Genomic DNA, 13712 nt, shown 5'->3' on the forward strand with positions numbered 1-13712 from the left:
AATGCTGGCTGATCTGCAATCAGGAGAGGTGTGTGTACCCATCATTGTCAGCACCAGGAGCATTTAAGAAAAAAGTAACCACTTATACCCCATACCTAGCCTTTTCCAGTCGGCTGTATTTTATACATCAATGTTCCATTGCAGTTGCTCAGGGAACAAAGTATTCACCCCTGTGAATAAATGAGAAGTCTATTTACTCTGAATAACCAGGGGTATTCTCAGANACTTATACCCCATACCTAGCCTTTTCCAGTCGGCTGTACTTTATACATCAATGTTCCATTGCAGTTGCTCAGGGAACAAAGTATTCACCCCTGTGAATAAATGAGAAGTCTATTTACTCTGAATAACCAGGGGTATTCTCAGAGAGTGATGGTCATTTTAAACAGAGTCCAAAAGGGAACTTTCTAACCTTACTACTTTTGTTTTACATTTTTTTGATAATTCTTTCTTTCTTAAAAAACAATACCAAACACTGACGCTTTAAGTGTGTTTCACCGAAGATTCCAGGGAACCTGATAAAGCAAAGGTCCAATGAGAGATCTTGGTAGTATTCTGGATGGAGGTTACTGTTATAGTTTGCAGAGTACAGGGACCTCTTGTCCTGGGGCGGGGTGGCGGGGGGTTGGTGGTGAAATGAATGCACTTGGTAAGCCTTCTTGTCAGTGGTTTGTCCATTTTATTATTTATTTATTTTTTATTTTTTAAAGATTTTATTTATTTATTCGACAGAGATAGAGACAGCCAGTGAGAGAGAGGGAACACAAGCAGGGGGAGTGGGAGAGGAAGAAGCAGGCTCATAGCGGAAGAGCCTGATGTGGGGCTCGATCCCATAACGCCGGGATCACTCCCTGAGCCGAAGGCAGATGCTTAACCGCTGTGCCACCCAGGTGCCCCATCAGTGGTTTGCCCATTTTAAAGTGATCTCTGTATTAGCAAGGAGCAATTAGAAAAAGAAAACATAAGCCATTCATTGCCACTGTGCTCAAAGTAGGATATTCCTTATTAGTGGTTATTGGTGTTACGGTTATATAGTCATGAAAAGAAATTAACTTTGGAGAAATTGAATCCCCAATACTTTGCCAATATTTAGAACATTAGAATAATATATGTAAATATTATACATAATATATTATAGTCGTATATACTATGCTATATACATACGCACACAAACATGTACTAAGGTGAATTTCTTTCCCAGTAAAAAATGAAAATGTTTTTATATAAAGAAAAAATATTGTATCTTTCCAAATGTGTTAAAAGATATAATAACCAAAATCTATGTATATTCCCAATATTAAGATATTTACAAAAGATAAAGACTTCAATGCTCTAATGTATAAAAAAGATGTTTATCATTTTTAATTAATTCATTCTTTTATACATATGCTATTGTGTGATTGAACCAATTCAACACTAATACATTTGAATTTATATATAGCTTGGCATTTTTTTTATGCCTGACATTTGTTTGTATATAAGTGAGAAGACTTTTTAAAGAATCTGAAGTAATTTATCTTCTCTTACAGCCCATCCCTCTAAAACTGGTGAAAGACATTGTAATGTTCTCTATAGCTAATATTAGATGTGGATAGCCATAAGCAGTCATTCTAATAGAACAGCTTGTCAGATATTTTTATTAAAGAGTTTGTCTCACAAACACCTTGTGCCTGGCGTAACCTAAAATTTTTAAGTAATAGGTTGTCCATTCTGATGCTATTACTTCTGTAGTAAAGCAGACTATAGCCTTGATTCGCAGAACAGATGATAAATTGTACTTTGAGACTCAAGGTGAGCCTAGCTCTTTGTAATGCTTAATGAGACCCACATCCTCCACTCAGCTGCCCTCAGTCTTAAAACTCAGCTGTTTTGAGAAGAAAGTAACCCACCTTCTAATGATTAAATGAGAAAGAGAGGAAGGCTTTGTTCAGGACCGAGGTGGGGAATGATGTGTGGAACAGGTTCCCTTTCCACAGTAAAGGCCTCAGAGATNTGTTGCTGTTACTGTTCGCTATTAGAATTCACTTGATATGCAGTAAGAAATGCTGGCTGATCTGCAATCAGGAGAGGTGTGTGTACCCATCATTGTCAGCACCAGGAGCATTTAAGAAAAAAGTAACCACTTATACCCCATACCTAGCCTTTTCCAGTCGGCTGTACTTTATACATCAATGTTCCATTGCAGTTGCTCAGGGAACAAAGTATTCACCCCTGTGAATAAATGAGAAGTCTATTTACTCTGAATAACCAGGGGTATTCTCAGAGAGTGATGGTCATTTTAAACAGAGTCCAAAAGGGAACTTTCTAACCTTACTACTTTTGTTTTACATTTTTTTGATAATTCTTTCTTTCTTAAAAAACAATACCAAACACTGACGCTTTAAGTGTGTTTCACCGAAGATTCCAGGGAACCTTAAAGCAAAGGTCCAATGAGAGATCTTGGTAGTATTCTGGATGGAGGTTACTGTTATAGTTTGCAGAGTACAGGGACCTCTTGTCCTGGGGGGGGTGGGGGGAGGTTGGTGGTGAAATGAATGCACTTGGTAAGCCTTCTTGTCAGTGGTTTGTCCATTTTATTTTTTATTTATTTTTTATTTTTTAAAGATTTTATTTATTTATTCGACAGAGATAGAGACAGCCAGTGAGAGAGAGGGAACACAAGCAGGGGGAGTGGGAGAGGAAGAAGCAGGCTCATAGCGGAAGAGCCTGATGTGGGGCTCGATCCCATAACGCCGGGATCACTCCCTGAGCCGAAGGCAGATGCTTAACCGCTGTGCCACCCAGGTGCCCCATCAGTGGTTTGCCCATTTTAAAGTGATCTCTGTATTAGCAAGGAGCAATTAGAAAAAGAAAACATAAGCCATTCATTGCCACTGTGCTCAAAGTAGGATATTCCTTATTAGTGGTTATTGGTGTTACGGTTATATAGTCATGAAAAGAAATTAACTTTGGAGAAATTGAATCCCCAATACTTTGCCAATATTTAGAACATTAGAATAATATATGTAAATATTATACATAATATATTATAGTCGTATATACTATGCTATATACATACGCACACAAACATGTACTAAGGTGAATTTCTTTCCCAGTAAAAAATGAAAATGTTTTTATATAAAGAAAAAATATTGTATCTTTCCAAATGTGTTAAAAGATATAATAACCAAAATCTATGTATATTCCCAATATTAAGATATTTACAAAAGATAAAGACTTCAATGCTCTAATGTATAAAAAAGATGTTTATCATTTTTAATTAATTCATTCTTTTATACATATGCTATTGTGTGATTGAACCAATTCAACACTAATACATTTGAATTTATATATAGCTTGGCATTTTTTTTATGCCTGACATTTGTTTGTATATAAGTGAGAAGACTTTTTAAAGAATCTGAAGTAATTTATCTTCTCTTACAGCCCATCCCTCTAAAACTGGTGAAAGACATTGTAATGTTCTCTATAGCTAATATTAGATGTGGATAGCCATAAGCAGTCATTCTAATAGAACAGCTTGTCAGATATTTTTATTAAAGAGTTTGTCTCACAAACACCTTGTGCCTGGCGTAACCTAAAATTTTTAAGTAATAGGTTGTCCATTCTGATGCTATTACTTCTGTAGTAAAGCAGACTATAGCCTTGATTCGCAGAACAGATGATAAATTGTACTTTGAGACTCAAGGTGAGCCTAGCTCTTTGTAATGCTTAATGAGACCCACATCCTCCACTCAGCTGCCCTCAGTCTTAAAACTCAGCTGTTTTGAGAAGAAAGTAACCCACCTTCTAATGATTAAATGAGAAAGAGAGGAAGGCTTTGTTCAGGACCGAGGTGGGGAATGATGTGTGGAACAGGTTCCCTTTCCACAGTAAAGGCCTCAGAGATAATGGGGCTGTATCTTCTGCTTTGCCCAGGGTTGCATCAGATTCATGAATTAATACTGCCGAAAAAAAAAAGAGTTTATTTCATAAAAGATAATAAACTAGATGATAGATACATAGAAAAAATTGTTAGAGAACTGAAATCTTTTCTGGTCAGAATTGTATTTCAATACAAATGACCATGCTCATCTTACCTATTGAGAGATCAGCCAGTGAAGATTAGGCAACTATTTAGTATATGTTCAGCACACATAGGGAGAATTGTTCTGGAGAGCCTTGTTGTAACTGATAGACCATTGCGAGGAACCTGTTGGATTTTAACATGTAGGGGTTGCTTCAATGTATCAGTACTGAAGCCGTGATGACTACCATTTGCATAAGGTCCCTGCCAAGTTCAACACCTAGTCAATGACTCTTTTCTTATATTCTCAGAATCAAGATGTAGGTTTCACACTTCTTCCTCCCTGTTAATTAAGCCTTCTTTTTATTCTTTAAAATAAATCTTGTATGTTGATTCCTTTCCCCTAGGGAATCTTCTAGTGGTAAGACTGGTTATTGTTTGGTCTCTCTCGGCTTTATTCTCCTACCCTGTTATCACTACCACGGTGCTCCTAGCCATTAAGAATTCTGGTGTAAATGGGGAATACAGAAATGCAGGAGAATTTTCTTCATCTTACCGCGCGCCGACATAGGAAAAGAGCAAGTAGGGCGGCGCTGCAAGCCCACCTCAGTGTAGAATGATAGTAAGTAATACAACAATGTAATGTAGGTCTCAATATTTCTGCTTTTTGTAGCACCATCCTATCTTAATTTTTTCATGTTCCTATCATAATAATCTGTGTGCCATGGTGAAAAGCTGGGGAAGTATCAGGAAACAATGAAGGAACAATACCATCTTTGCTTACAATCTGGAGTTAACTGCCAAATTAACTTAGTGTCAAAGTATCTATCAGAGGAGTGGAAAAGACAGTGTTTTCAGATGACAACAAAAATATGCAGGTTATTGTGAAAGTAGCCTTATTTGAGAAATAAACATGACAGGAGCCCTAATAGTGCGTGATTCTGGAGAACAAAGATACATTTAATTCCAGAATCCCCAACTTCTCTCCAGGGGGCCCAGTATAGCTTCCCAATTGCTTTTAAAGCTTCTAACATCTTAAGAAAAAGCCAGGTTGGTGGTAGATCTCACCATCTTCAAGAAATACTCATTGAGGACCAACTGTATTTGAGGAGCTCGCTCACTCAGCCTTCCTCCTCTGCTGCAGAGTTGCCCATAGGGGTCAGCGTGTATCATTGAGGTGGATGTGGACCTTGCTCAAAATCTGGGTGGCATTTCCAGTTCCCAGTGCCATTAGGAGGAGCTCTTGGTCTGTTCCACACACAGGGTTGCTCTCCTGACCCATAGAGTTCTCCATTCATTCAGGACATGAGCCCTTTCTCAGTGATTATGGCTCATGCTTTAAATAAATCAACATTCAGTTCAATGATTTATTCATCAAAGTTGAAAATAAGTCCCCATTTTTTTGCCCTTTATTTTTTTTGGTCGCTGCCTTTCACTTTCATCCTTATATATTACGGTGTAGAATCTTGCTTCTGCTTTGTGCTGGTTTTGGGCCCACTGTAAGTCTCTACTTCCTCTTGGATATTTTGAGGGTTAATTAAAACCTACATGAACATGTCTGGACACATCTTGCACATTCATTGCAAATACTATTTCCATTTGCTATTAAATTTATCTACTTAGAGTATAGTTGATGTGGGGAATTCTGCAGGTTATTATCTTAATATTTTGTTTATAATTTTTCTAACTTTAAATAATGTCAGGAATTTCAGCATTTCTAATCACACTTGGCTTTTCAACCACTTTGAGAAATCGGGTTACCAATCTAAAATGTTTTTTCTTTTTGTTCTGTTTCTACTGACTGATAAAAGTCAAGGGAAAAAATGTGCTTCATAGTAGGAAAATTCTCATACTCAAACCAGTTTAGTGCTTGCGTTCACATTTTGATAATCTGAATAATAGTTTTATCCATATAAAATATTTTTGTGGGCTCATCAATTTTTTTTTTTGTTATACACAAAAGTGCTATTCTGAGTAACTGTTGACCAAACCACTTCATTTAGATCCCACATTATAGAAATAGTCAAGCCATATGCTATAATAATGACTTTTAAGTAGTTTCTATAAATTATAACACTGGCCGTAAGTTTCTTGTTATTTTTTTTTCCCAAATCATGACTACTTGTGCCAGAGGAAAAATAGTCCTGTAGTTATTGTTCACTGGGGATTTTAAGTCACCTGTCCATTTTCTGGTTTGTTTTCATTGTCTGTTAAAAGTTGTATCCATAGCAATACCTCTCCTCTTAAAGATACCCTATTTTCAAAGGGACGGCTGTAATTGCAATTTCTAGAAAGCTTAACAATAGTGATTGAATGCTTTTAATTTCCTTGAGAACCTCTTGGATAGCTGAGCTCAAATCAAGACCAACTTTTTAAAAACACATCAAAAACTATATAAATCTGCCTTTGNGGGACGGCTGTAATTGCAATTTCTAGAAAGCTTAACAATAGTGATTGAATGCTTTTAATTTCCTTGAGAACCGCTTGGATAGATGAGCTCAAATCAAGACCAACTTTTTAAAAACACATCAAAAACTATATAAATCTGCCTTTGGCTCACCATCTGCTTTAATAGTCTGCCAAAGAACATGGGCTCTCGTCAATGCAGAGTTTGGGAGTCTATGTAAGATTTAGCAGTTTTGAACTTACTGGTATGTTGAGAGTGAATGAATTCAGTTCATTTTTTGTTCTATGAATTAACAAAGGAATCACTTCGATCTTATTAGTTGGGTGCTTAGTAATTAATTATCTTAATTTATCTAGCAAATATACCTACTCTACGTGAGAGGCTGTGGTTGGCTCTGGTGATGTCATAGGGGGTAGGAATTGGTCTTTACCTTCACATGAAGTGACCAATTAAACTGTTAGCATCTACAATTGATTCTTGAGCAATGAGGGGCTTAGAAGGGCTGATACTCTATGCAGGCAAAAATTGGAAAAAAATTGGCATATAACTTTTCACTACCGATGGCCTATTACCGACCTGAAGCCTTACTGATAACAGTCAAGTAACATGTATGTGTATGTTATATGTGTTATATGCTTTATTTTTATAATAAACTAGAGACTATATTACTAAGAAAATCATGGAAGAGAAAATTCATTTAGAGTATTATACTACATTATTCATTTAAAAAAATCCACATGTAAGTGGACCCACACAGTTCAAATGCATGCTGTTCAAGGGTCAGTTGTATTGACAAGCTCAAGAACAGGGTGTCAAGGTTCATTGAAGGAATACCTGACCTGTGTTCCTACAGGAAGTGATATTGTAGCTGAGATGTCAGAGATGAGTTAGCACAGCAGAGGTAAAAGAAAGGCATTTTAAAATGAGGGAACAGCATGTCCAGAGCCTGCAGGGCCTTTCCAAAACATGGAAGAAAGTAAGTGCCTAGAGGAGTGAGGATTTTGAGGTTGTCTCAGTGGAAATGAGGAGATGTCAGGTAAATGTATTGGGTGATTTTTTTTTTTTTTTTTTTTTTGGTGAGGGGGAGAACTCGAGAGTGGTGACAGGGAAATGAAGTTAAGAGAGAGAAAAATTCTTACATCACTAGTTCTTATATATTCTGTGTTTGTGCTAGAATAGTAGAATATCATAAATTTGGTTAAATAACATTTCAGCAAAATTAAGTCCTTCTCATCCTTTGTGGATCTCACAGTCCTAATACAGATTTGTATGCCCCTTGCTTGGACGTCTGCAACAGCAACGTAAGGAAGTCCTCACATGTGTGACTCCAAAGAGGCCATCGTTTGGATTCCAGAAATTTGCAACCACTCGGGAAGGCAGGACATACTTGAAAAGCTAGACCCCGTGCCCATAGAGATGAATGTTTGTTCTTCAAAAATCCCTCCTAGCTCCTAGCACAGTGTTTTCCACGTTGCAGGGATCATAAAGAAATTGTTGACTAAAGGAGCAGGCATATCATACAGTGAGGCATTATACCCTTCAAAGTAATCATCATAGGAGTTGGGGGGAGAGGGAAGGTTCCCAGGAGCCTCTGTTTGCAGAGAAAGTTCTATGAAGATGATGCATCTTGAACTAGGTCTTGGAGGCTAATTGGCCTTTGTGTGTTTGGTTAGGAGCAGGGGTTGAGAGAGCGTTGCAGGGAGAGGTCATTCCACATGCAAATTAGGAAGCCTGTCTGAGCCCCACATCTTTGCATGCCGATCAGGAGTGGGGGAAAGACACACCAACCTCGACAAAGGGTTTGGGATTGGGGATAGATCGGGATGGATCGTGTAGGGTAAATTGTCAAAGAATAGATTTTCAGGATGAGCGCTTCGAATTTGCTCTGATATGCCATTGTACGGGTTATAAGCATCTGGTTGGAAACAAGGCATGAAGGGAGAGTTTGTGGAAATTTAGTCTGACACAGCTCTGTTGGCCTCTTCTCCTTTCCAGCTTGTCTGAGCTATGATGATCCATGCTTAGCTTCAGCAATTATCTTCCTCTAGAAATCCTTTCTTCTAATCCTGCCCCTTCTGCTGACAGTCTGCGGTGGCTCCTGGCTGCTGGATGAGAAGGAAAGAATTGCATTTAAATGAAAAGTACTGGTCATGGCCTTCAAGGCTTCAAGCTAATCTCAGCATTTATTTATCCATATCTTACATATCTTGATTGCCACTATTTATCTGTATCTATCTGTGTGTCTCTCTCTCTTATGAATAAATTTAAGGCTCTCATGTATCCCTATCTTCTCAAGATTGTCCACCCATTTCTGCCAGCCGAATGAAGCCACCTCCTCAACCTTGCTTTAAGATTCATTTCCACTATGAAATCTTTATGGCCTTGGACCAACCACAGTAAATCTCTCTGAACTTTAGGTGCCTCTTCTGCAAAATGACCCAAGCATTCCTCACCTCTTGGAGTTGATGTGAGGACTGAGGAAGCTGCCTAAAGCATGGAGACTTGCATAGAGCAGAAGGAGCCGGGTGGCCCCCTCTACCAGCACCTGCACTAGGAGCCCGCAGGACTCTCTCACTGGGGCATGGCGCTCTTCACGGGGGATGGAAGGGTATGCATGCCTTGGGTGTGCCTGCGTCAGACCCTTAAATGAAATACAGGACTGAACATGGAACAGGAATGTACAGATGTGGAATAAGAGAAGTACAAGGAAAACACACAGTCGGAGATCAGAAAATGGGAACAGCACAATCTCCGGGACAGGGAGCAGGAGGAAAGTTTTCATTGAAAAGGTGACATTTGCTGAAAAGCAGAGATTATTATGAGAGTCCCTTGAGAGTAATGACTTGGTGGTCTGTGTACATCAAGACCTGGTTCAGTGCCAGGAGCAGAGTGGGTGCTTAATAAATATTTGTCAGATGAATGGTATGACCTCTACAGTACATTTATTACTTCCCTTCAACTTCTGTAACTGAAATAAAGGTAAAATTATTTAAATGAGAAATCCCTACTTGCCATCCAAGGAATAGAAGTGAATTGTAAAGTGGTGTTGAAAAGTAACAAAGGCCATCGAGTGGAAGGTGCCACAGCAGCTCCATGAGCCTGAATCACCAGGGGCATAACCATGTCAAGGTGACGTGCCATCTGGGTGCACAAGAGGTCATCTAGATGTTTGACCTGTAGAACTAGGTGGTGCGGAGACAGTGCAGACCCAAGTGTGTACATGTCAGTCTGTCTGGTGCTGTTTGCTCAGTACCATTGGGAGAACATTGGGACATCTCATTTATTATGGGAGATCATTTTTATCTCCAATAAATGTATTCATTATTTAAATTCTGGAAAATCCCCATATATCTGGAAGCTTTTAAGGGAAAGAAAGCAATCCGTAAAGTGTAGATAAATGATTCTCTAAATGTTTTCATGTCTTTGTTTCTTCTTCCTCCTCTCCGTCTGTTTATACTGTAATATTAATAAATGCAGCATTTTAATGAGCTTTGACGGAATCACCTTCAGAGAGTTGGTGCAGCATGTTCCTTGGAGACGCATAACTGAAGTTCCCAGTTTCTGGAAGGAAGTGTGTTCCTCATTAGCTGGGATAAGCTAAGAGTGTGCCGGCTCAAGAGAGAGGGGGCCACAGCTCAAGCCCACCTGTGCCTGCACAGGACTGGCCACGTCTCGGCCCTGCTGTGGAGTAACCCCAGGGCTTTCATTAAAAGTATCAGATGGTTTCCCCGGAGTGAGCGCTGATGGCATGTCATGTCGGTGTCTCTGGAGGAGCAGCCCTGACACCTACTAACAGTCTGACAAGTGGTTAAGTAGCTGTTTCAGCACGGGTTGAGGGAGCCAGCGTCCTCCACCTAGCATGAGGAGGAGAGCGCGTGTTCTCTTCATGCTCCTGGTTGTTAAAGAGGCAAACCTGCTCTCCTCCATAGCCAGCTCCTCCCCACCCAAAACCTGCCCCTTGCCCTGCAACACACACTCCCAGAGTAAAACCATCTTTAATTAAGCAAGACTTTTTTGTGAGATGTAGACGGATTTTTTTGGTGTTGGTTTGATTTGGCTGCCCAACAGTTGGAACCCCTTGAAAATTTGGGGAGGTTCCCATTGCAATGTTTTGGAGAAGAGGTCAGAGCCCTCTTGCGTGGACAGAAGGTGAAAAGCCAGTACTTTTTTTCTGAGCCCTGGCATTTAGGGCCTGGGTACTTGGCGAGGTGGGAGCAGTCAGAGGCTTCCTTGGAGGCCTTTACGTTTGTATCAAGTGCAGCAAAGAAGCAGGAGTGGGTAATTCATATTAGAGGCAGCCACACGCAGGGGCCAGTAACGCGAGTACCTGGGAGGCCAGTTCTCCTGGGAAGCAGGGGCTAGACTTTTCCTGGGGACAGAGAGTGACTGAAGTTCTTGCGCAAATACAAATACTCTTGTAACCATTCTTTGGTTTCTAGTGATTTTCAAGCCTGATTTTACAATCTTTGCAATGATTCTGAGCACTCTCTGATATTATTTTAATAAATTCCTCCTCTGCTACATTTAGACAGGGGCCATTTCCATGTTTATAATCGACAACCCCAGCTCATTCATTTATGTCCATGACATGGTCATTGTCTACTGGCCACTGAGGTTATAGCATTGGCTTAAAAGCTTTGGCCAGGCATCTACATGTCTAGAGTGTGAGTCATTGAATAGAATCTCCTGTTTAATACCCTTACTCATACATCTGTTCTTCTTTTTTTGAAATAGAACCTTCATGCAGTCTCCTGCACGTGTCAGTCTGGCTAGTGATGTGCGTGCGGTACCTCGGAGCTCCTGGTTATTAAGTTAATTAGATGTAGGTTCAGTGACCTGAATGGTAGACCAGTAGGTCAAGAAGCCTGAGTGCTCTCGGCATTAGGCATTAGAGCCTGGCCTGGGATTCCTGGGCCATGTGTTGGCAGAGCATCTGTCCTCATGCCCCCAATTAATTTAGTACGCACTGCTTTGTAAAGTGTCGCTGTGCTGCATAGTCAGGCAATGTTGTAGGGACGTTATAGAGCCATCCATTCTGTCCCTGACAGTTATGCTTCTAGATCCCACTGTCAAAACCAGCAAAAGGGGAGAACATTTGTGTGTGTGTGTGTGTGTATGTGTGTGTGTGTGTGATGACTTTTTGGGTCCAACTTTGGATTTGGGACTTTCTAAATTTATTTATTTTTCTTTTGGAGGATGTGTGAGGTGGGGTGGAAAAAGAAGAGGTGAGATGAGAGAAGTAGGCGTTAAGCTTCATTTTTTTTTTTTTAAGATGACAACTTCGAACTTGCTTTGTGGAATTCAACTTTTGCATGTTCATGAGCAGCAAAAATGTAACATCTGCATTCTCATAGTGTACCGAACATATCAGATCTTACCTGTCTGTGGCCACCCCCTGCAGAGCTGTTTTAACTTCTAAATAGCCGTGTTGATAGTTTTCCTCCCTTCTCTCATGACCCTGCGGAAGCCTCTAGGTTATCATAGGCTTCCAACTATAGCCGAGTAATTACCTATATTGACTCAAGGAGAACCTAGGCAGGAAACAGGGGAGCTTCTGTATTAAAACAAAACACAAAACTGGACTCCCTCCCGTGCGAGACTGACAGCCGCTTCTGTGCAGCCCGTGTGGTCACTGGCTGTCAAGGCTACATCTGGGTTGTGTATCCAACCCTATCCATTAAGTATGCTACAGTTCCAGAACTTATAGGTTCTCTCCGTTTCCAGAATTCCCACACAAGCCTTGCTGGAAAGAGCCGCTCACTTTTGATCTTTCAGCAAGCACAGTTTTATTGGTATAAACGTGCATGGCTTTTATTCACTTGGCCTCTCTTACTTTTGAGATTCATTTGTCTCTGACCAGGGAGATTCCTTTGCCTTGACCAATGTCCTGTGTTCTCTTTCCAGGGAAGAGTGATCCTTTTTGCTTGTTGGAGTTAGGCAATGACCGACTTCAGACACACACCATTTACAAAAACCTCAACCCCGAGTGGAACAAAGTTTTTACATTGTAAGTGCGTTAGCCTCCAGAATATCAAGGAGTAGTTTTAACTTAGAGATCAATTATCTTTAATATGTTTGGGGCAGGCTGGGGCTCTTGAGTGGAACTTTCTGTCCATTTTTATGTGTGAAAAATGAATTTTATTGTTTTTTTTCCTTCTGAAAACCTTTTATCCTTTCATTTTATAGAGTATAGTGTTAATAATAGAAGAAGCCATTTAGAACTGCAAGAGAGTGTTATAGGAGGCATTTGTAAAGTGGATCTTCCAGTAACTCAATTAATCTGTGAGTAGATGGAAGCTTCCACATATCCAGGCTAATTCATTCCTGGGTTAAAGAAAATTACAAACGTAGACCTGCCTTAAATTCAGGTTTATATGTTACAATATTATTGTAATGCCTAAAGGCTTGTTTTATGGCAGAGTCTTCTGGAAAATACAGATTATCTGTGATTCCCCAAAGAGTCCCAAAGACTCTTTGTATTCCATCTCTGCTCCACAGAGATGACCTGTCCACTCTTTCAAACTCAGGGATTTAGGAGACTGGATATATTTCCTAATGTGCTTTAGATTCTGAGGAACCCGGCCATCAAGGGGAGTCACCTGTTGATTTGGGTCAAATGGTGGTTCACTGTCCCCACAACCCCGAAGAAATGTTGTGCTTGTAATTGAAAGAATATGTTTTGAATGGAGTGGATGATTCTCAAGTAGAAAATTCCCAAGGATCAAAATTGAATTAGTAATCAAAAAACTCCCAACAAACAAAAGTCCCATACCGTGTGGTTTCACAGGTAAATTCTATCAAACACTTAAAGAAGACTTAATACATATTCTTCTCAAACTTTTCCAAAAAGTCGAAGAGGAAGGTAAATTCCCAAATTCATCCTATGAGACCAGCATAACCCTGATACCAAAACCAGATTCCCACAAAGAAAGAGAACTATAAGCCAGTACTTCTGATGAACATAGATGCAGAAATCCTCAATAACATATTAGCAAATGGAATCCAACAATACATTAAAAAAATCATTTACCACAATCAAGTAGGGTTTATTCCCAAGATGCAAGGATGGTTCAATATTTACAAATCAATCAGTGTGATACATCACATCTATAAGAGGATAAAAACCATACGATCATTTCAATAGATGCAGAAAAAAAATTGACAAAATATAACATCCATTCATAGAGGGAACATACTTCAATGTACTTAAGGCCTTATATGAAAAACCCACAGCCAGCATCATACTCAATGGGAAAAAATGAGAGCTTTTCCCACAAGGACAGGAACAAGACAAGGATGTCC

At 39.7% G+C, this 13712-nt stretch overlaps 1 protein-coding gene across 1 annotated transcript in view; it reads left to right on the top strand.

Annotated features, from left to right (window-relative positions):
* MCTP2 (multiple C2 and transmembrane domain containing 2) overlaps window positions 1-13712 on the top strand; it is a 234536-nt gene that overhangs the window by 100990 nt on the left and 119834 nt on the right. The window contains exon 13 of the mRNA XM_002926690.4: window positions 12315-12417. Within this exon, the coding sequence (XP_002926736.1) occupies window positions 12315-12417 (103 nt within the window). The remainder of the gene's footprint in view (window positions 1-12314; window positions 12418-13712) is intronic.

This window comes from Ailuropoda melanoleuca, chromosome 9 (assembly GCF_002007445.2).
Source record: "Ailuropoda melanoleuca isolate Jingjing chromosome 9, ASM200744v2, whole genome shotgun sequence".
Lineage (NCBI taxonomy): Eukaryota > Metazoa > Chordata > Mammalia > Carnivora > Ursidae > Ailuropoda > Ailuropoda melanoleuca.